General features: G+C 43.1%; 1 protein-coding gene across 3 annotated transcripts in view; it reads left to right on the plus strand.

Annotated features, from left to right (window-relative positions):
* Window positions 1–25,998, plus strand: part of KIDINS220 (kinase D interacting substrate 220) — a 124,980-nt gene that overhangs the window by 33,579 nt on the left and 65,403 nt on the right. For all 3 annotated transcript variants that reach the window (XM_063442189.1, XM_063442190.1, XM_063442191.1), the window contains exons 15-20: window positions 2,597–2,762; window positions 3,492–3,643; window positions 10,270–10,559; window positions 12,238–12,378; window positions 18,614–18,857; window positions 25,080–25,168. In XM_063442189.1, coding sequence (XP_063298259.1) covers window positions 2,597–2,762; window positions 3,492–3,643; window positions 10,270–10,559; window positions 12,238–12,378; window positions 18,614–18,857; window positions 25,080–25,168 — 1,082 coding nt within the window. The remainder of the gene's footprint in view (window positions 1–2,596; window positions 2,763–3,491; window positions 3,644–10,269; window positions 10,560–12,237; window positions 12,379–18,613; window positions 18,858–25,079; window positions 25,169–25,998) is intronic.

Consider the following 25,998-nt stretch of genomic DNA (forward strand, 5'->3'; position numbering starts at 1 on the left):
ACTTCATCCACCCCCTCCCCATAGACTTCATCCACCCCCCCCTCATAGACTTCATCTCCCCCCTCATAGACTTCATCTCCCCCCCATAGACTTCATCTCCCCCCCCATAGACTTCATCTCCCCCCCTCATAGACTTCATCTCCCCCCCCTCATAGACTTCATCTCCCCCCCCTCCCCATAGACTTCATCCCCCCCCCCGTCATAGACTTCATCTCCCCCCCCGTCATAGACTTCATCTCCCCCCCCGTATAGACTTCATCTCCCCCCCTCATAGACTTCATCTCCCCCCCTCATAGACTTCATCTCCCCCCCCTCATAGACTTCATCTCCCCCCCCTCCCCATAGACTTCATCTCCCACCCCTCCCCATAGACTTCATCTCCCCCCCCTCCCCATAGACTTCATCTCCCCCCCCCCATAGACTTCATCTCCCCCCCCATAGACTTCATCTCCCCCCCCTCCCCATAGACTTCATCTCCCCCCCCCGTCATAGACTTCATCTCCCCCCCCGTCATAGACTTCATCTCCCCCCCCCGTCATAGACTTCATCTCCCCCCCCCGTCATAGACTTCATCTCCCCCCCCCCGTCATAGACTTCATCTCCCCCCCCCGTCATAGACTTCATCTCCCCCCCCCCGTCATAGACTTCATCTCCCCCCCCTCATAGACTTCATCCCCCCCCCCCCTCATAGACTTCATCTCCCCCCCCCTCATAGACTTCATCTCCCCCCCCCCTCATAGACTTCATCTCCCCCCCCTCATAGACTTCATCTCCCACCCCTCCCCATAGACTTCATCTCCCACCCCTCCCCATAGACTTCATCCCCCCCCTCCCCATAGACTTCATCCCCCCCTCCCCATAGACTTCATCCCCCCCCTCCCCATAGACTTCATCCCCCCCTCCCCATAGACTTCATCCCCCCCTCCCCATAGACTTCATCCCCCCCTCCCCATAGACTTCATCCCCCCCTCCCCATAGACTTCATCCCCCCCTCGCCCCATAGACTTCATCCCCCCCCTCCCCATAGACTTCATCCCCCCCCTCCCCATAGACTTCATCCCCCCCTCCCCATAGACTTCATCCCCCCCCCTCCCCATAGACTTCATCCCCCCCTCCCCATAGACTTCATCCCCCCCCTCCCCATAGACTTCATCCCCCCCTCCCCATAGACTTCATCCCCCCCCTCCCCATAGACTTCATCCCCCCCCTCCCCATAGACTTCATCTCCCCCCCCCTCATAGACTTCATCTCCCCCCCTCATAGACTTCATCCCCCCCCTCCCCATAGACTTCATCCCCCCCTCCCCATAGACTTCATCCCCCCCTCCCCATAGACTTCATCCCCCCCTCCCCATAGACTTCATCCCCCCTCCCCATAGACTTCATCCCCCCCTCCCCATAGACTTCATCCCCCCCCTCCCCATAGACTTCATCCCCCCCTCCCCATAGACTTCATCCCCCCCCCTCCCCATAGACTTCATCCCCCCCCTCCCCATAGACTTCATCCCCCCCCTCCCCATAGACTTCATCCCCCCCTCCCCATAGACTTCATCCCCCCCTCCCCATAGACTTCATCCCCCCCCTCCCCATAGACTTCATCCCCCCCCCATAGACTTCATCCCCCCCCCCTCCCCATAGACTTCATCCCCCCCCTCCCCATAGACTTCATCCCCCCCCTCCCCATAGACTTCATCCCCCCCCTCCCCATAGACTTCATCCCCCCCCTCCCCATAGACTTCATCCCCCCCCTCCCCATAGACTTCACCCCCCCCCTCCCCATAGACTTCACCCCCCCCCTCCCCATAGACTTCATCCACCCCCCATCCCATAGACTTCATCCCCCCCATATTCTTCTCTCCCATACTGTCCCCCTCCCCTTGTCCCATAATTACTTACCTGTCTTGTAGCGTTGGCCGGCAGCACAGGGCGCACCGCGGTAGTGGAACTTGAATTTCATGTTCCGGTTTCCGGCGGGACTGAAAGGAAGTGCGCACTCAGCTTGTGCACACTTCCTTTCAGTCCCGCCGGAAACCGGAACATGAAATTCAAGTTCCACTACCGCGGTGCGCCCTGTGCTGCCGGCCAACGCTGCAAGACCGGTAAGTAAAGCTTCATATTCGCTCCATAAGACGCACAGACATTTCCCCTCACTTTTGAGGGGAAAAAAAGTGCGTCTTATGGAGCGAAAAATACGGTACATTGTTCGTTCAGTATGTGTTTATTGATAGTGGTCCTCAGAGTAATAACATTTTAAGTGATAACTCTAAGTTATTAAGTAAGATTAAGCCATAATTGTCAGTTGTGAATAGGTTAGCAAAGCGTCTAATACGAGAGAGATGTTTTTGAGATGCATTCATAATTTGTAAATTATTCATGGATATTTTTTTTTTTTTTTTTGCCTAATTCTTTTTTTGATGGAAGTATTATTTGAGGTTGTTCTATTCTATTATCGGCATCTTTTTCAGTTAAAATGCTTTAATGATTTGCAGCTGATCATGTGTAAGAGTGTGTTAACATTCAGAACATGTGACCATAAAGCTATCATAATAATCTAGGATATCTCAGTGGTGTTATTTATAATGTATCCTGTTCTACAGCTGCTGTTTACTTTGGTGGACGACAAGAGGGTGAAAATTGGAACTGGGCTTGGGTGCTAAGTACGAGATTGGCCAGACATATTGGATACCTTGAGCTTCTCCTGAAACTGATGTTTGTAAACCCACCCGAGCTTCCGGAGCAAACCACTAAAGCTTTACCTGTTAGGTAAACCATTTTTAGATGAATTTATAGCTATTGGAATAACTATTCCAGTCGATAATCTACTGAACTTATTGGTTTAATATTTATCTTATTTACTATTATTAAATAAGAGTGCCAACATAACCTGCAGTGTTTTACAATTATTTAATCTTCATATAATCTCCATGTATGAGGATTTGCGGTTGGTGAATATACATTGTTCGGTGTCTTTTCCAAGGACACTTACTGGTGAGTTGTTCTGAATGGGATTCAAATTTGGGTTTCATCAGTTCTAAGGCAGTGATGTAACCATATTGGACCGATTACAGGTATAAGCATTGGATGAGAAAGAGAATTGTTTAAAAAGAAAAAAAGTCAAATACATCACCCCTGCTATGGGAAAACATTAGTTATTGTTTATATAGATTATAAATGCTTATACTACAGGGCCGTTGAATGCATCAATCTGATTGGTTGACGAACGTTCTAAGATGTGTATTATTTTCAGGGAAACGCACGACTAAAGTAGTTCCAGACAGGTCTTGACCGCATTACAGTTGCGTATGAAATTAGTCCTACATACAAGAGCGTTTTAATGACAAAAACTGTGCCTTGTATTTCTCACATTTATGTACATTTCTCTAAATAAAACATTTGTAGATCTTATTTTTACTAATTATAATGACTTTTTTTTTTTTTTTTTTTTGATTCTTTGTTAGATACAAACCTTTTGTTTGCTTTCTACTTGTCTAGGTTCCTCTTCACAGACTACAATCGGCTTTCTAGTGTTGGAGGAGAAACCTCAATGGCTGAAATGATAGCCACGCTCTCTGATGATTGTGAGAGAGAGTTTGGTTTTCTGGCAACTAGGCTCTTCAGGGTGTTCAAGACAGAAGAAACCCAAGGTATATATTATTGACAATGATGTAAAATGTGATGCTTCCATATCTGATAATCATCAAACGGGATGTAAAGAGCAAAATAACACCCTGTTCTAAGAGTTGAAAGGATAAAATTGTTCTATCTGTAGATTTTTATTTCGAAGCCAAGACATCAAGTGACAGATGTTTGTAGCTTTTTATTTGCTATGTTAAGCAGACCACTCCTGTCACATAAAACAAGATTACCGTATATACTCGAGTATAAGCAGAGTTTTTCAGCCCATTTTTTGGGCTGAAAAACCCCAACTCGGCTTATACTCGAGTCAAGGTCTGTATTATGGCAATTTGCATTGCCATAATACAGACCGGGGGGAGAGGGGGGCTGGCAGAGCTGTAACTTACCTGTTCTGCAGCTCCTGTCAGCTCTCTCCTCCTCTGCGCCGTCCGGTCAGCACCTCGGTCAGCTCCCAGTGTAAATCTCGCGAGAGCCGCGGCTCTCGCGAGACTTACAGTGTAAGCTGACAGAAGAGCAGAACGGACGGCGCAGAGGAGGAGAGAGCTGACAGGAGCTGCAGGACAGGTAAGTTACAGCTCTGCCAGCCCCCCTCTCCCCCCCACTGAACTGCCACTGGACCACCAGGGAAGGAGAGCCCCCCTCCCTGCCATATATCAAGGAGGGAGGGGGGACGAAAAAAAATATATATAAATAAAATAAGAAATAAGAATAAAAAAATAATAAGAATAAAAAAAAATTAATAATAACAAAAAAAAGGGGTATAAGGACCAGTATGGGAGGGGGGGGGGGGGTATAAGGACCACTATGGGAGGGAGGGGGGGTATAAGGACCACTATGGGAGGGAGGGGGGGGGATAAGGACCACTATGGGAGGGAGGGGGGGGGATAAGGACCACTATGGGAGGGAGGGGGGGATAAGGACCACTATGGGAGGGAGGGGGGGGATAAGGACCACTATGGGAGGGAGGGGGGGGGATAAGGACCACTATTGTAGGGAGGGGGGTATAAGGACCACTATGGGAGGGAGGGGGGGTATAAGGACCACTATGGGAGGGAGGGGGTGGGATAAGGACCACTATGGGAGGGAGGGGGTGGGATAAGGACCACTATGGGAGGGAGGGGGGGTATAAGGACCACTATGGGAGGGAGGGGGGGTATAAGGACCACTATGGGAGGGAGGGGGGGTATAAGGACCACTATGGGAGGGAGGGGGGGTATAAGGACCACTATGGGAGGGATGGGGGGGGATAAGGAACACTATGGGAGGGATGGGGGGGGATAAGGAACACTATGGGAGGGAGGGGGGGATAAGGAACACTATGGGAGGGAGGGGGGGATAAGGAACACTATGGGAGGGAGGGGGGTATAAGGACCACTATGGGAGGGAGGGGGTGGGATAAGGACCACTATGGGAGGGAGGGGGGGATAAGGACCACTATGGGAGGGAGGGGGGTATAAGGACCACTATGGGAGGGAGGGGGGGTATAAGGACCACTATGGGAGGGAGGGGGTGGGATAAGGACCACTATGGGAGGGAGGGGGGTATAAGGACCACTATTGGAGGGAGGGGGGTATAAGGACCACTATGGGAGGGAGGGGGGGTATAAGGACCACTATGGGAGGGAGGGGGTGGGATAAGGACCACTATGGGAGGGAGGGGGTGGGATAAGGACCACTATGGGAGGGAGGGGGGGTATAAGGACCACTATGGGAGGGAGGGGGGGTATAAGGACCACTATGGGAGGGAGGGGGGGTATAAGGACCACTATGGGAGGGATGGGGGGGGATAAGGAACACTATGGGAGGGAGAAGGGGGATAAGGACCACTATGAGAGGGAGGGGGTGGGATAAGGACCACTATGGGAGGGGAGGGGGAAGTAAGGACCACTAGGGGAGGGGAGGGTAAGGACCACTAGGGGAGGGGAGGGTAAGGACCACTAGGGGAGGGGAGGGTAAGGACCACTAGGGGAGGGGAGGGTAAGGACCACTAGGGGAGGGGAGGGTAAGGACCACTAGGGGAGGGGAGGGTAAGGACCACTAGGGGAGGGGAGGGTAAGGACCACTGGGAGGGGAGGGGTGAGTCAGGACCACTGGGGGGGGGGGGTGAAGGAACACGGGGGTGGGGAGGGGAAGTCAGGACATATGGGGGGGGAGGGGGCGGCAAAATTTTTTTTGCCTACGGCGGCAAATATCCTTGCACCGGCCCTGCACACACTGCATTCACACACACACACACACACTGCATTCATGCACACACACACTGCATTCATGCACACACACACTGCATTCATGCACACACACACTGCATTCATGCACACACACACTGCATTCATGCACACACACACTGCATTCATGCACACACACACTGCATTCATGCACACACACACTGCATTCATGCACACACACACTGCATTCATGCACACACACACTGCATTCATGCACACACACACTGCATTCATGCACACACACACTGCATTCATGCACACACACACTGCATTCATGCACACACACACTGCATTCATGCACACACACACTGCATTCATGCACACACACACTGCATTCATGCACACACACTGCATTCATGCACACACACACTGCACTCATACACACACGCTGCACTCATACACACACACATACGCACACACTGCATTCATTATACACACACTGTAAATAAATATTCAATTAATATATTTTTTTTAGGATCTAATTTTATTTAGAAATTTACCAGTAGCTGCTGCATTTCCCACCCTGGTCTTATACTCGAGTCAATAAGTTTTCCCAGTTTTTTGGGATAAAATTAGGGGCCTCGGCTTATATTCGGGTCGGCCTATACTCGAGTATATGGTAAGTGCAAAATGGATCGTATGGTAGCTCTTCTCCGTATTAATCTCTAAATTATTTCATACTATATTTTTTACATATAACAAAGTTTATTAAGGTCCTTTTAAGGAATGGTTACATCTAAATGAAATTGTATCATTTTATAAGCCAGTACATTGAGCAAAACAAAGTCGATATAACACTGATGCAACACAATCTGATTATTATTTTTTTATCTTAAAGATTAATTGTACGTATGCAAGCTGATGCATGTATTACTCAAAGTTATAGGAACAATCAGCAGTAACAGAGGGTTGGAAGAGTTAGAAATGGAAGGTGTAGAAGAAGGGGGAGGGGTCAGCAAAAAGCATAGGCATAGGTAGGTTTAAATTGTTTTGGAAAATGTAGCCCTGTAGAGTGTTACTTCACCCTTAGTGAGTATGCCACGGACCCACCAGGCTTGCAGTCATGTGCAACTTTAAGGATTGTCTAGTTGTGTAGAACGTTTTTTGATCCAGGTATAAAGGAACATTATTGTGCACTTATTACCCTCATTATTTGTTTTGTGGAAGCATAAAGGCACTGCTGTTGAGGTGAATTAAAGGTTTTGATTTTATTTTAAATACTTTTTTATGTAAAGGTTAGATTAATGACTTAGCCTGATTATATGGCTTGTATAAACAAAGTGTATATAGATAACAAGCTAATACTTTACCTAGTAAATCTGAAGATATATGATATCATCACAGCTTGTTATTACATAGTTACATAGTTACATAGCTGAAAAGAGACTTGCGTCCATCAAGTTCAGCCTTCCTCACATATGCTTTTGCTGTTGATCCAAAAGAAGGCAAAAAACCCAATCTGAAGCGCTTCCAATTTTGCAACAAACTAGGAAAAAATTCCTTCTTGACCCAAAAATAGCAGTCAGATGTCTCCTTGGATCAAACAGCTATTACCCCACTAATTAGAAATTGTATCCCTGTATGTTATGTTTTTGCAAGTATTTATCCAATTGCAATTTAAACATCTGTATAGACTCTGACAAAACCACCTCTTCCGGCAACGAATTCCATATCCTTATTGCTCTTACTGTAAAAAAACCTTTTCTTTGCCTTCGATGAAATCTCCTTTCTTCAAGCCTAAATGTGTGACCTCGTGTCCTATGTATAGCCCTGTTTATGAATAGATTTCCAGATAATGGTTTGTACTGGCCCCGAATATATTTGTATAATGTTATCATATCCCCTCTAAGGCGCCGTTTTTCCAAACTGAAGAGATTTAAATTTTTTAACCTTTCTTCGTAACTAAAATGCTCCATTCCTTTTATCAATTTTGTAGCTCGTCTCTGCACTTTTTCTAGTGCCATGATATCCTTCTTTAGAACAGGTGCCCAAAATTGCACAGCATATTCAAGGTGTGGTCTTACCAGCGATTTATAAAGAGGCAAAATTATATTTTCATCTCGAGAATTTATGCCTCTATTTATACATGACAAAACCTTACTGGCCTTAGCAACGGCAGATTGACATTGCATATTGCTACCTAATTTGTTGTCTATAACAATTCCCAAATCCTTCTCGTGTGTGGTTATCCCTAGTTCACTACCATTTAGGGTGTAAATTGCTTGTGCATTCTTAACCCCGAAGTGCATAACTTTGCATTTTTCTACGTTAAATTTCATCTGCCATTTTAGTGCCCAGTCCCCCAATCTATCCAAATCCCTCTGCAGCAAGGCAATATCCTGCTCACATTTTATTACTTTACAAAGTTTTGTGTCATCTGCAAACACTGATACATGGCTTTCAATGCCCATTTCAAGATCATTTATAAATATGTTAAATAGAAGCGGTCCCAAAACAGAACCCTGAGGGACACCACTTACCACTTTTGTCCAACTTGAAAATTTACCATTTATGACAACTCGCTGTACTCTATCCTTAAGCCACTGTTCTACCCAAGAACAAGAATATTCATCTAGACCAATTTATTTTAGTTTGAAGACTAACCTATTGTGAGGAACCATATCAAATGCCCTGGCAAAATCCAAGTAGATCACATCCACTGCAACACCCTGATCTATACTTCTACTTACTTCTTCGTAGAATGCAATTAGGTTAGTTTGACATGACCTATGTTTCATAAAACCATGCTGATTATTGCTAATAACACAGTTCTTCCCAATCAATTCCTGAATATTATCCCTTAATAGCCGTTCAAAAAGTCACTTCCTTTTCTTTAGTCAGTGTAGTCAGAAGTCCTCTCTATCTCCTAGGTATTTGTTCCCCTTTGTTAATTCATTCAAGATCATATAGTCAGCCCCCTTGATCTCCTTGTCTTTAGGTTATGTTACCCTTACATTTGTGAGGGGAAAGTATAACCACACCTGTACTATGATGTCGGTCTCATTTCTAATAGAAATTCCTATTACCACCTCTAGGGGGCACTGTTGTTCATTGGATAAAGTCAGTTTGTCTTGAAAACATCTGGACCATGTCATAAAGTGACCTGTTCTCCTAGAATATAAATCTTATGATGTTAATGGCCAATATTAGTAAAAGCAATCCTTGCTAGCAGTATTGCTATCCAATTTATAGATTTGGAGAAAAACACATTTGAAAATAGTTTTTTTTTTCTCCCACCTTCTAAGCAATTATTTGGCATAGACTATATACCAAATAAATAATTAATAAAGTACAGCAGAAGAAACCACCCACGTGCAGTCCTTCTGCTCTCCCCCTATAGCAGCCACGGTGTATGCGCTGTGGTTGCAATGGTAACTTTCTAGTTGGAGCTGCTGGTGCTGACTTGGGAGTATAGGAACGCAAAAAGGCCAGTGTGTCATGGAGGAGCTTTGCCCTGCTTAGGGAAGTGTCCTCAAGCAGGATAAATCTGTGAAGAGACCAGGCGAAGTGCAGGGTGGACAGAGGTGGTCGTTACAGAAGTATCGCACCTACCTCTGTAAGCAAATCGCAGCGAGGGTAAGGTCAGCAGTCTTCCTCTTAAACCCTTTCATGCTGAGGATACACATACTCGAAATCTGTAAATGCAATTAATGAACAGAGCATTTTTGGCATGTTATGCCCATAATAGTAATACACATAAGTTGTTGTTATTGCCATTTATATAGCGCTAACAGATTTCATAGCGCTTTACAATATTATAAGAGGATTTAACTATAAATGGGACAGTTACAAAAACTTATAGGAACGGTAGGTTGAAGAGGGCCCTGCTCAAACGAGCTTTCAGTCTATAGTTATACTAGCAAATGTGAATATTGTGTTCTATATGATAAAAACAGATATTTGAGTAAGCAAAATGAACATAATTCAATCAATGTTAATCAATAATCTAACCAATGTTCTTATTCTTAAAAATAAAAACATACGCTAGACATTTGGTTATATCTTTCTTCCACACCATTTCAATATAGAGTTTTTAGGTTAACTCTTCTATAGGAGAAAGTTATTTGTATCAGTAGAAACATGGCATACTCAATATATCTTAAAATCTGGCTCCACTGTCGGTCTTCCCAGATCCTTCAAACTTGAAATGAATTTTGTGTCACCTTTACTCTACAAGACAAGTGAACAACCTGTCTTCTAGGGTCCATGTTGCGTTATAATTCTGAACATTATTAATCAATGCTTCATAGTTCTAACTTGATATAGTCAATATGCCTCACTTGTAGTTTTTTGCATGCTGAATATTGTAAAATTAAACTTCTAGGCTTATGCCATCAGGTATGCTATCAGAGATCAAACTGGCTTTCTTTCTAGTCTGCACTAACTTCTCTCATTTCATGTTTTTTAAAGGCAAAAAGAAATGGAAAAAGACTTGCTGTCTCCCATCATTTGTCATCTTCATCTTTATTATGTCCTGTATCTTTGCTGGTGTTATATTGCTGGCTATCTTCAAAGTGGATGCCAAGAACATGACTGTGAATGCCATCCTGATAGCTGTGGCTTGTGTGGTTGGTCTGGTGCTTGTTCTGAATTGCCGTACGTGGTGGCAAGTCATGGATTCAATCCTGAATTCCCAGAGAAAAAGACTTCACAGTGCGGCATCCAAACTTCACAGGCTGAAAATCGAAGGCTTCATGAAGGTACCAGCTGAGCTTGTGCACTTGGCAATAAAAATCATTCCTCTGGAGTAGGCAACACTTAAATATTTAAAACCTAAAATTACAATCATGTTCCCTGCCGGTGTATTTAACTTTTTACAATCCTATACACAAACATGGTTTACTAGTTTAAAAGTTGTATTCTGCAACGTATCAATGCAAGGCAATTAAACCCCATTTTACTTGTATAAATGTGATGGTGATTGGTCAGGTTAGATCCATCTCTCTTTTTTTTTTTTTTTTTTTTTTATAGCAACTAGGATGCTATATTATGCAAGCAGCTACATGAGCTAATAAAAAGTGAAAACATTTTTTTTCCATGGAGAGTGTCTGAGTGTTAATTTAGTCAACTAACATTTTTGAGATTTAGTAGACTAAAAAGAAGGCTAAAATGGCTTTTTAATTAAAAGACTAAAACTTAATTGAAATTTGCTGCCACAATTAACACTGCACAGAGGGGCTGTGGAAGGGGGAAAAGAGACAGACCAGGGCTTGGGAGAGAGACACCTAGAGGGGCTGGGAGGACACAAAGAGACATAATGGGGTTGGGGAAGGGGCAAAATAGACAGAGGCTTTACTAAACCCATTAGATTTTAGTTGTGTTGACTAAAACCTCCAGGAGATTTAGTCGACTAAACTAAAATAATTGAGACGACTAAAATACGATTAAAACTTAAATGGCTTTTTAGTCAAAAGACTAAGACTAAAACTCAGTTGAAATTTGCAGCCAAAATTAACGCTGTGGAAGGGGCAAAAGAGACAGGCCAGGGCATGGGAGACATCTTGAGGGGCTTGGAGGACACAAAGGGGCTAGGGAAGGGGCAAAATAGACAGAGGCTTTAAATAAACCCATTAGATTTTAGTTGTGTTGACTAAAATTTCCAGGAGATTAAGTCGACTATAATCTACTGGAGATTTAGTTGACTGAAATAAAACTATTTAGATGACTAACATACAACAATTTGCCGCCATAACTAACACTGGTAAGTCTCAGCAAGGGGAGGTGTGACTAGGGCTGCATAAACAGTGATTTAACTCCTAAAGGGCAGATAATAGAGCAGTGAGACTGCAGGGGCATGCTCTATACACCACAACTACTTCAGCAAATGACCTTATTAAGCTGGAAGATGTTTTAAAAAGTATTATAATAGTATGTTTTGTATTACCAAAAGTGGATCTCATTGACATGAGAACAAACAAAGAGAAGATATATGAATCTATGTGCTGTCTGGGCAGTCCATAGTGTAACAGTTTTCAGTTCTATTTCATTTTCATCTAATTACATTTTCCCTCCCCTATGTCTCATAGTAATTATTTATTCTAGTAAATTAGACTTTAGCAGCATTGTATTATCAGAAAACACTCCATTTAAATGCTAGGAGTATCGTTTTAAAACATATTAAAGTTTATTTCAGAGGTCAGTATGTAACACTAACAGATGCAATACGTTCAACAAACATTTTAACTAAAAATATGAAAAAAATCGACCGTATGGATTTTCGTAACAAAACAGTTTAGGAAGTCTGGGCATGAGGGATGGATCTAGTAATTTTATCTATTAACATTTATTGTAATGTTTTATTTTGCAAGGTTTTTATAATTTTTTTATTATTTGAATATGAATTTGAGTATGAATATTTTTTTTTCTTTTTTTTTCTAGGTCCTGAAGTGTGAAGTGGAACTAATGGCTAAGATGACAAAGACTATTGATAGCTTCACCCAGAACCAGACAAGGCTGGTTGTGATTATTGATGGACTTGATGCCTGTGAGCAGGATAAGGTTCTCCATATGCTTGATACGGTATGTATATTATTCTCCCAATATACCGTATTTATCGGCGTATAACACGCACCGGCGTATAACACGCACCTCATTTTTAGAAAGAAATTCCAGGAAATTTCCCCCCCTCCCATAGTATTCCCCCTCATCCCATAGTGTTCCCCCCCCATCCCATAGTATCCCCCCCCTCCCATAGTATTCTCCCCCTCCCCTCCCATAGTATTCTCCCCCCTCCCCTCCCATAGTATTCTCCCCCCTCCCCTCCCATAGTATTCTCCCCCTCCCCTCGTATTCTCCCCCCTCCCCTCCCATAGTATCCTCCCCCCTCCCCTCCCATAGTATCCTCCCCCTCCCCTCCCATAGTATCCTCCCCCCTCCCCTCCCATAGTATTCTCCCCCCTCCCCTCCCATAGTATTCTCCCCCCTCCCCTCCCATAGTATTTCCCCCCCTCCCCTCCCATAGTATTTTCCCCCTCCCCTCCCATATTATTTTCCCCCCTCCCCTCCCATATTATTTTCCCCCCTCCCCTCCCATAGTATTTTCCCCCCTCCCCTCCCATAGTATTTTCCCCCCTCCCCTCCCATAGTATTTCCCCCCCTCCCCTCCCATAGTATTCCCCCCCCCCCCCATAGTATTCCCCCCTCCCCTCCCATAGTATTTCCCCCCCTCCCCTCCCATAGTATTTTCCCCCCTCCCATAGTATTCCCCCCTCCCCTCCCATAGTATTTCCCCCCCTCCCCTCCCATAGTATTTCCCCTCCCCTCCCATAGTGTACTTCCCCCCCTCCCCTCCCATAGTTTACTTCCCCCCCTCCCCTCCCATAGTGTACTTCCCCCCTCCCATAGTGTACTTTCCCCCCCTCCCATAGTGTACTTCCCCCCCTCCCATAGTGTACTTCCCCCCCTCCCATAGTGTACTTCCCCCCCCTCCCATAGTGTACTTCCCCCCCTCCCATAGTGTACTTTCCCCCCCCTCCCATAGTGTACTTTCCCCCCCTCCCCTCCCATAGTGTACTTCCCCCCCCTCCCCTCCCATAGTGTACTTTCCCTTTTCCCATAATTACTTACCTGTCCTGAAGCGTGGGCCGGCTTCACAGCGCGCACCGCGGTACAGGAACTATAATTTAGGGTTCCGGTTTCCGGCGGGACTGAAAGGAAGTGTGCACACTGTTGTGCACACTTCCTTTCAGTCCCGCCGGAAACCGGAACCCGAAATTAAAGTTCCTGTACCGCGGTGCCAGCTGTGAAGCCGGCCCACGCTTCAGGACAGGTAAGTAATTATGGGATATCGGCGTATAACACGCACCCACGATTTTCCCCCTATTTTCAGGGGAAAAAAGTGCGTGTTATACGCCGATAAATACGGTATCTTAATTTCAAATATAACTAGATATTAAACAGCCCTTCATTGAGGAATGCCAACCCTCTGTGTATTATATTTTCACCAGATCATTCATCCATCTTGTTTTTCTCAGTTGGCCTTTTTTTTTGTCACCAAAACATGAATGCTATGTTCACATCATGTGTAATTGCTTCCATTTTACATCCAAAGCATTTTACACCTGAAATACTTTTTCCTTTCTCTTTCTCTCTTTTTTTTTTTTTTTTGCTTAATAGATCTGAAATTTTACCTAAGCAGTGACTTGCATAGGAATATCTGTACACATTGAGAATATACCAGTATTTGGCTAGCTCCATCTGCAGTCTGTAGGACACAGGGATGTTTCCTGTTCTATTCCCACTACCCAATTCCCTGGGATTCACAAATCCTCTAGCCCATTCCTCAACCTTCTAATATTTCTGCTGCTTCCTCTCTTACCTACTCCACGTATTGTAGTTCTCAGTACCCACTCATATCTGATTCTACCCATTCCTTCTGACTGTTACTCCCATGACTACAACCCACTCCCCCTCCGATGCTTACTTTCATGCTGCACTCCTTCTTGACTTTTACTCCTGGTCCGAGACTTGAAATCCTAACCATATGTCCTTTAACCCCACCCACACCCCCTGCTCTAACTTGAATCTATCCTGGTCCTAAGTCCTTGATGATCCTGGCTTCCCTGAATGGCTTAATAAATAATGTTGACTCTAGTGTAGCCCCAAATGTATAGATTGTTATTAACCTAGCATTGGTAGCAAAATTGCAGGCTTGGGGTTGAGTACTTAATAAAGTGAACAGGTTTCTAAGATCCCTGTTCATAATACTCTCCTTCCTTTCACAGTAGGTGAGGGATATTCAAATATATATATATATATTTTCATTTATAAAATATTTTACCAGGAAGGATACATTGATATTTCTCTTGTTTTCAAGTATGTCCTGGGTCCACAAAACATTGCATTGATACATTATGGTACAATAAAATACAAAAACACTATTAATACACAATATATACAAAATTTAACAGAGCAAGTAAGAAATATATAATCAAGCATGACAGGTGCATTCTGTTTTGAGGTATGTAGAGAGGGATCTCTTAAAGGACTTTAAGCTTAGGGAAGATTTTAAAGTGTGTGGGAGGTTGTTCCATATTTGCGGTGCTCTGTAGGAGAAGGAGGATTGAGCAACTTCCTTTTTGTATTGAGGTAGACTAAATAAAGTGCTGGTACTGGATCGGAGGTTATAGAAGGTGGGGACAGCCGGGGAGAGCATTCTACTCAGGTAGGGTGGGAGCTTCCCAGAAAAGCTCTTAAACACAAGGCTGCAAAGATGAAGGGTGTGTCTGGTCCAGCGACAGCCAGTTTAATTCTTTTAGCATGTCACAATGGTGGGTCCTGTAATTACATTGTAGCACAAATCGGCAGAACGAGTTATACAATGTATTACGTTTATTAAGGTAGGTTTGCGGTGCAGGTGCATATACTACATCCCCCTAATCAATGATTGGCATTTGCTGTACAATATTTTCCTTTACTGTAGGGTTTAGGCAGGGTTTGTTTCTGTATAGGGCACCTAGTTTTGGGATAAAGTTTAGATGCAAGTTTTTCTATGTGGAGGCCAAAAGATAAATTGGGGTCCAACAACATAACCAAGTATTTGAAAGAGTGGACTGCGGTCAGTGTACTATTTGATTTTGTTTTGATGCATAGATGGAAATTTTTTAATTTTGTGTAATTAAGGTACTGTTCCAAAGAGCAATGTGACAGTTTTGTCGGTGTCTAAGAAGAGTTTTTGTTTTTTGCGATCTACTTTTCTACCGCTGTGAACTGATCTTGGAGCACAGCCTCAAGCTGCGGTAGATTGGATTTGCTTGCATAGATTACTGTGTTGTCTGCGTACGTGTGTACATTTGTGTACATTTGAGGATTTGCAGACAGAAGGCAGATCATTTATAAATAATGTGAATAGTAGGGGGCCGAGAGTGGAACCTTGGGGAACACCACACGTGACTGGGAGAGGGAGGAAGGCACTGTCAGAAATGGACACATATTGTGAGCGATCCGGTACATATGATTGAAACCAGGTTTGCGGACAGCCACCAATACCTGAGTTTGTGCAGTAGAATGTCGTGGTCTACTGTGTCAAAGGCCTTTGCAAAATCAAGGAAAATGGCCAGTTAGGTCTCCTTGTTCCATGCCAGTGTGGATGTCATTGCAAACTTTTAAGTTGTAGTGGAGTGTTACGGGTGAAAGCCTGATGGTCAGATAGTTAGATTGTTGGTAGTACTCACATAGTTGCGTATGGACGCATTTTTCTAAGATTTTTGACAATACTGGGAGCAATGATATTGGACGATAGTTAGAAACCAAAGTAATGCTCTATAGATAGCACGGGGGACCTGGCATAATAGCCCCATTTATTTTCTTGGCCCATGTACGAAGGGGTAGAGTTAATATAAACACATTGCTTAATTTCTTTCTATTGCGGGTAGAATTAATGGGGCAATATGATTGGCTGGAACAGCCAGATTAATCACATTGTCTATTTCATGAGAAATCTTTTCTTTGTTTGTTTTTACCACCCCCCCACATTGATTTAACTCTATGGAATTCTTGTTAACACTTGATTTTGATTAGAATGAACATACTTTTCTTTGATTTTATTTTTCGGAGGATGAAAAAAAACATGTGCCACTTTTAGTATACAAGGATGTTTTTTATTGTTATTTAGGATCATTTATATTAGGGGAATTACAAATCTGTTTAGAAAGTAATAAAGGTGTGTTTGGCTAATTCAAATTACAGAAGATTAACTTATCAACCCCCTGCTCTGCAGTGAAAGAACATTGTGTCTGCTTTCCACTACTTATTAATGGGTCACTTACGTCACCAGTGTGAAATGGAGGTACCTGCCCCTAGTTGGTTTATTAACCCATCGTTGTTTGTTATTCGGTGTGTAATTTGTTCAAGGGGATTTTGATCTCTGAATTTGTATTTTGATTAATCAAGGATAAGGCTATCTAACAAAAAATACTTAAATTAATTACACCGGCCAGAATGGGGTAATTTTATATTTAACAAAAAGCTAAATTGTTGCTGTTACATGTGTTGCTTAATTTTTAGTAGACCCAACTGTTAACTAATTACTGATTTGTGAACAGTCAAAACAGCCAAATGGCATGTGATGAATGTATTTTTGCTGATTTTATCCAATTTGATTATTTTTTTGAAAACCAAAAACAAACCCTGCATGCACTATTGATGGGAAGTAACATTCCCAGTATCTCCATTTCAGGCTACATACACTGCAGATTTTATCTGCTACAGTTCAGTGGTTTTCACTTATGTTTTCATGTACAATCCATACAAAAAAAGGCCAAGCTCAGCAGAGAGAGAAAATGGAAACAAATGGTATGGAAGCATTAAAGGTAACAAATAATGCCACCAAGCAGTGTGTAGGAGCATTGCCTTCTAATTACAGACTCTGAAGCCATACACGTTCCTCTTGGTAGTGATGCTGTAACACTGCTGTTTTGTAGCAGTTTTACTGGCGTAATTAACGTATTGGAAGTTGTGCAAATGATCTACATGGCCATTATTCTGAAAATCATAGCCGATTGCAAGTGGTTTTACAGCTAGTTTGTGAATTTGTGCCCAGAGGGCTGTCATACTGAATAACCGAGCACCTAATGAAACAGCAAACAGCGAAATAAGATTCAAATTCCTCCTCATAGCCTGCCTCTCTCAGTAATGAGATGTTACCGGACTGTGTACTGAGGCAGGCTGATCGCAATCCACCGCGTCGGGCAATATTATATCATTGTATCCCCTTCTCCCACTGACTCACACCTGTGGTACTCTATAGATAAACTGATATTGCAAATAAAATAGTTATTGTCCATGTATCTGGATCCAGCTGTGTGGAGCCACCCAGAATAGTCTCTAATCTATTCCTAAACGTGTTGCTCTCGGGACAGATTTTAGAATATGCCAGATAGAAAGCTCAGATCTTCAATGCAGATACCTTGTGCCTAGAATTGAACTAAATATAGAGTAAAATACTGCACATTTTCTGTCTGTTTTGCTCTGCAATTGTTTATGGAATAAAAATTCATACGAAACCAAACACAATGGGATCTGTGGTACAGAAAAATCTGGGTACTTTTACTTATTATTATTATTATTATTGGTTGCCATAAACATCCCACACAGCAGGTGTTTGTAAACTGGAATTGCAGAGACTTCCTGATATTGCCTCAGGATTAGCAAAGCATCATGGGAAATTTTGTTTACAAGCATCTGTCACTGCGGATGAATGTAAACTATTTCCAGTGTGTGCAGATACCCCTTGGCGCTCTGGATTGCTTGATCTGTTTTTATAACATGTGGTATAATTCACACACTTTTTTTTTTCTTTTTTTTTTCTGGAGTTTTCTAGCCATCAGACACTGCAGATATTTAACTACAATTCCCATGATGCTCAGCCTTTCCTCACAATTGGCTGAGTATTTTGGGAAGGTGGCCAATCCATGAAAAAACACATGCAAGAAAAAAAAAGGGAGGGCACGTCCTTCCTTAAATCTCATTCTCACAGCACATTTATAATTCAGGTGTCTGTATAAGCACTTTAACCAGACTGTATGAGACTTGTCTATTATGTGTTGCCATGACGATTTTAACCCACACTTGGAGAATAAAAAGGAAGGGTAAGATTGTGTTACAGAAATATTTTTTTTTAATAATGGCAGTGTTTTTATAATTTTTTTAATTACCCCAAAATTGTATTTGTTTTACTAAAGAATTTACTTCACAGGATAATTAACAGATTTTGTTCATTTTGAATTCTCCTCCCCCCCCAATTGTTTTGTTAAAGGTTCGAATCCTGTTCTCCAAGGGTCCTTTCATTGCTATTTTTGCAAGTGACCCACACATTATCATCAAGGCAATAAACCAGAACCTTAACAGTGTTCTTAGAGATTCCAACATTAATGGACACGACTACATGCGCAATATTGTCCACCTGCCCGTGTTCCTGAACAGCCGCGGCTTCGGCAGTGCCAAAAAGCTGTGTGTAGCATCTGTCACCAATGGAGATGTGCCATACCTTGATAACGCAGGTGAAGCCATTTTATTTCTCCACTTTGGGTCTTTGTGTGTGCATCTGTTGTTTGTTTGCTTGTTGATTAATCATATATTAATGGTGCTTTTATTCTAATGTGAGTAATATATTTGCACACCAACTCCACCAACTAAAGTCATCCTATGAATTGGGTTATAAAAATCCCTTAACTATAAAATATATTGTTTCTATAAATATCAATCTAAATATGCAAGACAATATTTAGGTAGCCTTGAAAAAGCACACATACTTTCTCATATTTATCTGAATTGAATCTAATATTTTTAACATTACTGTGCACATTTATCGTTTTAAACTAAATAATCATTTTGTTTACTCATTGGTTTTACACTCCTATAAGCAAATCCTTTTTATTAACATGAAAAGTAACCTTGGGCACTGCAGGCATCAATGGATGACTTTTAGGATTGCCTTCATAGGAATTGTAGTCTGCAAAATGGTTGTTTGTCAAGGTTCGCTATCATTGTCCCATGTCAATGAATTTGTTAAAATTGTGATTGCACCCCTTTTTTATAAGTATTTCTGATAATTTAGTTTTCCCTCAGTTCTGAAGTAGATGTTGCATTAACCAAATGTATGAATGCATGTCTTTTTCCCTTCGTATAGTGGCAGTACTCACACGTAGGATGTTCCTTCCGGTCTTGGACAAGAAGCTCTTTGAGATTTATAGCTGTGCTCCGCCTGCTGCCTCCATAAAACCTGTAAGCTCTGAACACACACCAGTTCTTCTTGTCCCGGCAAACGGGACGGACAGGTTCCCCCGGTCTGGTGGAGAATGGTGCGATCAGCACAGGCTGCTGATCGGGGAGGTGAGTCCCCGACAGCTCCCTAGGCGGGAACTGAGTGGCACAGTACTTCCGGTCTTGCGTTACAGAACGCGACCGGGTACTGCTATTTCTGTGGTTTCCTCGATGAGTTCCCGGGCGGTCCTCCTCGTTGGCATTACGCATGCGCACATCGGTGGAACGCATGCCCGGGAGGCGTTGTGTTCCACCAAATGCGGAATCGCTCTATTGCGCATGCGCGAGACTGTGTTTTGGTGCCAAATTCAAAAAATTTGAAAATAAAGCTGTGCAGAACCTTTCCGACTCCAAGGGTGGGTGTACAGTTCTGGTTCTCCGTGTCACCAGTCCTCCTACATGGACCTTAGGTGATTTTAAGGTGAGGTTTAACTTTTTAAACTCTCCTTTTATTCACCTATACTTATGCATGCTTCAATTTATCATTTAATTATTTCCTATTCTGGTATTTCACAGATATGTCCAGCCCTATATTTCCGGATAAGGCAGATAAAGACAAGATGTCAACATCTGTCCCCAAAAAAGCCACAAGCTAGTCTAAGCACTTATGTTGTCTGGAATGTGCTGTACCTCTACCTGACGGATGTCGCAAAAAGACATGTAATCAGTGCTCTTCAGAATTACTAGAGAAGGCAAAACAGACGGATATGGCATCCTTCCTGGGCTGGTTTCAGGAAAATTTGTCCCAGACATTTGAGTCTTTTAAAGATGCTGTGAAGAAAGAACCGGCTATTCAAGAGAAACTGCCTAAAAAATGTAGGAAGAATAGATCTCCTTCTGTGTCTGACGTCTCTTCAGGAGAATGCTCTTTTTCTTCACCTTCGGATATTTCCAGCCTGGCTTCAAGTGTGGAGGAGGGCTTTTCACCAGAAGAGCTGAAGAAATATATTAAAGAAGTGACGACGGCTGTACAAGAAACTGAACCTACCAAGGGTAAGGTTAAAGGTTTCCCAATGTCTCCTAAAATTTTGGATCTCCTTCATAGAGAATGGAAGAATCCTGAAAGACGTGCGTTTATTTCAAAGCGTTTTAAACTGCTGTTCAAGCTACAGTCTGAAGAAAAATGGGAAGATCTTCCTAAAGTGGATATTCAGATTGCCCAGCTGTCAAAGAAAACCACTATACCCATCGAAGAAGTCTCAGGTCTTAAAGACCCAATGGACAAACAAGCCGAATCTTCATGTAGAAGAATATTCCAGGCCGCAGGATATCAGTGCAGAGCTGAAATTGCTCAGAGCGTTTGGCTACAAGCCCTGGAAGATTCCCTTATGGGAAAATCCGATACAGATCCTTCCCATCTCATGTTCCTACTGAAACTATCCAATGAATTCCTTTCGGATGCCTCTGAGGAGTTTCTTCGTTTATCAGCAAGAATTATGGGTTTGTCGTCAGTAGCCAGAAGAGCGCTTTGGCTACGAACATGGACAGCTGATTCAGCGTCTAAGGCAGCCTTATGTGAATTACCCTTTGAGAGGAACAAACTTTTTGGTACTCCTTTGGAAGACATTATTAAACAGATGTCGGATACAAAGAAAGCCCTACCTCTGGAATCAAGAACCCAGGGAAATAAAAGATTTCAGTACAAGGGTCAGCGGTCCTTTCGTTACCAAGGGCGGTTTCGCAGGTTTCAGAAACATGGTGGGAACAACAGCCAGTGGTCTAGACAGGAATCCAACAGGCAAGACAAAAAGAGGAAGTTTTGACGCCAAAAGAGTGGGAGGACGCCTTCGGTTCTTCGCCCACGAATGGAGAAAGAGTACTTCAAATGGGTGGATTATAAGAACCGTTTCAGAAGGTTATAGGATAAAGTTTTTGTCAAGACTACGTCCATCCTTCCTACTGTCAAGCTATCCTTCAAGGGTAAAAACAGAGGCTCTCCTAAAAGAAGCGCTCCTTCTTTTAAGAAAAGATGTGGTAGAGAAGGTACCCAAATGTTGGGAATTTCAGGGAGTTTACTCACGCCTTTTCCTGGTTCAAAAACCAGATGGATCCTTTCGGACGATCCTGGACCTGAAACAAGTCAACACCTGCATACCGTACCAGAAGTTCCGTATGGAAAGTATTCTGTCTGTAATGCACATTTTACAAAAGGGAGATTACATGGAAAAATTATATTTAAAAGATGCTTATCTCCATGTACCGGTTTCAGAATCTTCCCGGAAGTTTCTCAGATTTGCGGTTCTAACAAGAAAGCGAAGGATTCTCCATTTGCAATTCAAGGCTCTTCCCTTTGGCCTGTCCTCAGCTCCTCGAGTTTTTACAAAGATCCTGGCACCCATAGCAGCAGTTTTACGTCTCAAAGGTATCTCGATTGTTCCATACCTGGACGATTGGTTCCTGAAAGTTCAATCAAGGCAACTGCTAAAACTTCATCTCAAGATTGCGATGAAGGTTTTAAAAGATCACGGTTGGATCCTGAACCTGGAAAAATCCAAGTTGACTCCGTCACTGTCTAGAATTCTTGGGGCTTCGGGTACAATCACAGTCCCTCTCTCTTTTTCTACCAATAAAGAAACAATTGAGGATTTTAAAAGCCGTATCAAAGCTGCAAAAAAACCTAAGCTCAATCAGGGATGCAATGAGGTTACTAGGCCTCCTCACTTATGCAATCCCGGCAGTGGCCTGGGCAAAGGCAGAATAAAAACCATTGCAATGGTACATTCTTTCCCAATGGACACGAAAACAGGAAGATCTAGACTCTGCCTTCCACCTATACGAGGGGGTGAAAAGACAACTGAACTGGTGGATAGACAGAAGCAACATCTCAAAGGGCCTATCGTTTGCACAGAAACAGTGGATTACGATAACCACAGATGCCTCCCAGACGGGTTGGGGCGCCCATCTAGGTTCTCAGTTCCATCAAGGTCTTTGGAACAGAGAAGAGGCATGCGCTTCCTCAAATTTCAGGGAATTAAAAGCGGTTTGGAAGGCTCTGGTTTCCTTCAGCTCAGTCATCACCAATCAGACAGTGAGGATTCAGTCGGACAATGCCACTACGGTGGCTTATTTGAATCACCAAGGAGGCACAAAGGTAAAAGCTCTACAAGATCTCTGCTACCGCATAATGTCCTGGGCCCAAGCGAATCTTCTCGCAATATCAGCTACCCATATCAGAGGATCTCTAAACATTATTGCAGACGACCTCAGCAGAAGCCATTGGTCTCAGGCAGACTGGGCGCTATCAAACCAAGTTTTCTTGGAGCTGGTTTCTCGCTTCGTCAGGCCAGAGATAGACTTGTTGGTCACAAGGAGAAACAGAAAAGTGCAGAGATTTGCTTCTCTCCGTACAGGAGATTACTCAGATGTCCTAGACAGTCTATCGATCCCTTGGAACTTCGACATGGCTTATTTTTTCCCTCCTATCGCTCTTATACCTCGGATTGTTCAGAAAATAAGATGGGAGAAGGCAAGAATCTTGGCAGTCCTACCCTTCTGGCCAAACAGAAGTTGGTTTTCAGAAGTGGAAAACATGACCATCTCACGTTGGCATCTCCCAGTCTCTTCTCACATTTTAGAGAATGGGACTCTTCCCGTAGAAACCCTGGAGATGTTTCACCTGACTGCATGGTTGCTGCAAGGATGATCCTTCAAGGTCATGGTCTTTCTGACCATTTATGTGACGTTTTGCTGTCCTCTGTCCGCTTGTCCATTTCGAAAATCTATTTCAGGGTTTGGAGGAAGTTCAGAACCTGGTGTTCACTTCGGGGTTCGGATCCTGCCAAAGCCTCAGTCCTGGAAATTCTTTCTTTTTTGCAAGATGGGTTTGAAGCCGGCCTAGGGGTATCTACGCTCAAAGGCCAGATTTCAGCTCTTAGTCACTTCCTGGTTCGTGACATTGCCTCAAACATGCTTGTACGAAGGTTTATTAAGTCCATACGGTTGAAGAGGCCTCCCAAGCTGGTTCCCTTTCCTACCTGGGATTTGTCTCTGGTTCTTCAAGCCCTTTGTGAACCACCGTTTGAACCGTTTCTTCAAGTCCCCATCAAGCTGCTTACCTTCAAGACGGCCTTCCTGGTGGCTATCTCCTCCGCTAGGAGAATATGTGAGATCCGAGCTCTATCTTCTTCTCCGGAGTTCACCATATTTCATCAAGAAAAAGTGGTACTGCATCCCAGGCCTTCTTTTTTGGCCAAGGTTTTATCAAGTGCTGCGATTAATCAGCCTATTATTCTGCTGGCCTTTTGTCAATCACCTACATCAGATCTGGAAAGAAAGTGGCATCTCCTGGATGTTAGGAGATCCCTGAAGATCTACCTTCGGAAGACTCCAAGGGTTTAGATCCTCAGACCATCTCTTTGTCTACTTTCAAGGCAAATATAAGGGTTGTGCTGTCTCCGGACCCTCGTTAGCTAGATGGCTGACAAATACCATCAGGTTGGCCTATCACTCCAAAGGGATTCCTCTTAGATTCCCATTAAAGGATCATTCCACTAGGGCTATGGCGACCTCCTGGGCTGAAAGAGCAGCAGCATCACCTGAAGACCTCTGCAAAGCGGCTACTTGGTCTTCACTACATACCTTTTATCAAGCATTATAGGCTGGACATATTCTCATCATCTGAGGCTGCTTTTGGGCGTAAGGTGCTGCAAGCTGTGGCCTGCTGAGTCCCCACCCTTTTGTTTTGTTGCAGGTATCTTGCTATATACCACGTGTGAGTACGGCCACTATACGAAGGGAAAAACTGTAATTTTACTTACCGTAAATTCCTTTTTTCTTTGTATAGTGGCAGTACTGGCTTTCCCTCCGCTTTGATGTGGATTAAATGAATTTGCATTACTCGGTCTCCGTTTGGTTCTTTTATTACTGGTGTGTGTTCAGAGCTTACAGGTTTTATGGAGGCAGCAGGCGGAGCACAGCTATAAATCTCAAAGAAGGGGGAGCTTCTTGTCCAAGACCGGAAGGAACATCCCACGTGTGAGTACTGCCACTATACGAAGAAAAAAGGAATTTACGGTAAGTAAAATTTCTGTTTTTAAGTGTATATTATGTCCTGAAACTTGTGACCATCATCTCATGCTTGCTCCAGAACTGATCCCACTTTTAGTTGATAGGTGTCACAATGGGAGCCCTTTAGAACAAAAAGCTATTCTGCAGTTTATTTAATGCGGGTTATGAGTGTTTCTTATCCATATACCTTGGACCTCTAAATACACTGATCTTAACGCCCTCCAGAACAGTCAATTTTTTAATAACCTTCCACACAGAGGTTTGCTATTGCAGTGTTTACTTTGTTAAGAGGTGCAGTGTAGGTACATCAAAATTCACTTAGCCCCCCTGCATGTATGACTGATGGGTGTCGCTATTTTCTTGAGGTGACAGACATAGAAGTTTTCTAGGATTTCTTCACTTGCCTGTTATAAGAAATGATTATAAGATAACATATGTTAATATTTTACTAGGTGGACATGAAGATCTTGATAGGAGGGTCTCCCAGAACAGTCTTGCAGAGGGTGCAAAACTTGGCAGCAAAACTGCCCTAAATAGGCGGGTAAGTAGAAGAGAAGTAGCCTTTAGGTATATTTGCTATATGATATCTCTGTGTATGTGTGTGTGTATATGTATATATGTGTGTGTGTGTGTGTGTGTGTATATATGTATGTATACATATATACATACATACATACACTGTGTGGTGTGTGTGTTTTAGTTTGTTTGTGTGTGTATATATGTGCATACATTTTTTTTTTCTTGCCTTTTGCTCTGAAAATTTTAGCTATTTGTTAATACTATCCTTAAAGGGACACCTAGACCCCCTAAATAACTGAAGTGTGTCATCTATTTTCATTGATTTTTTTTTTTTTTTTTTTACAAAAATGTAAGATTTCAATAGAAGTTGGCACATTTATAAATTAACCTTGTTACCCCCCCCCCCCCCCCCCCCCCGACCCCCCGGCTGTTAATCAGACACCTGGTCCTGTTATGTCCTGGTTGTTTAGCTTAGTGAACCTAAACTTAAGTTGCAGACAGTTGAACTGAGCACCTGTCTTGCAAATACCTCTCAGTAAGCTACATTTTGGGAAGTCTGTGCTGGGGAAGGAGTGGTTGCAAAGGCTGCAGACAAGAGATCAGCATTTTTAGATACTCTCCCAATGAAAAATGCATGTATTCATTGGAGGTATGTCTACTGAACAGTAATTCTCCTCCCCCATTTGGGATTGGATTGCTCATTTAAAACACAAACCTCAAAACATGTAGAATTTCTATTATTTTTATAACCTTACTAAGAATATAGCAGTCCTTTACTTACATTTGCCTACCAGGTGTGGGCAAACGGTAGAACCCCAGATGTTGTAGAATGGCAACATCCATAATACTTTG

This window comes from Pelobates fuscus, chromosome 2 (genome assembly GCF_036172605.1).
Source record: "Pelobates fuscus isolate aPelFus1 chromosome 2, aPelFus1.pri, whole genome shotgun sequence".
NCBI classification, from domain to species: domain Eukaryota; kingdom Metazoa; phylum Chordata; class Amphibia; order Anura; family Pelobatidae; genus Pelobates; species Pelobates fuscus.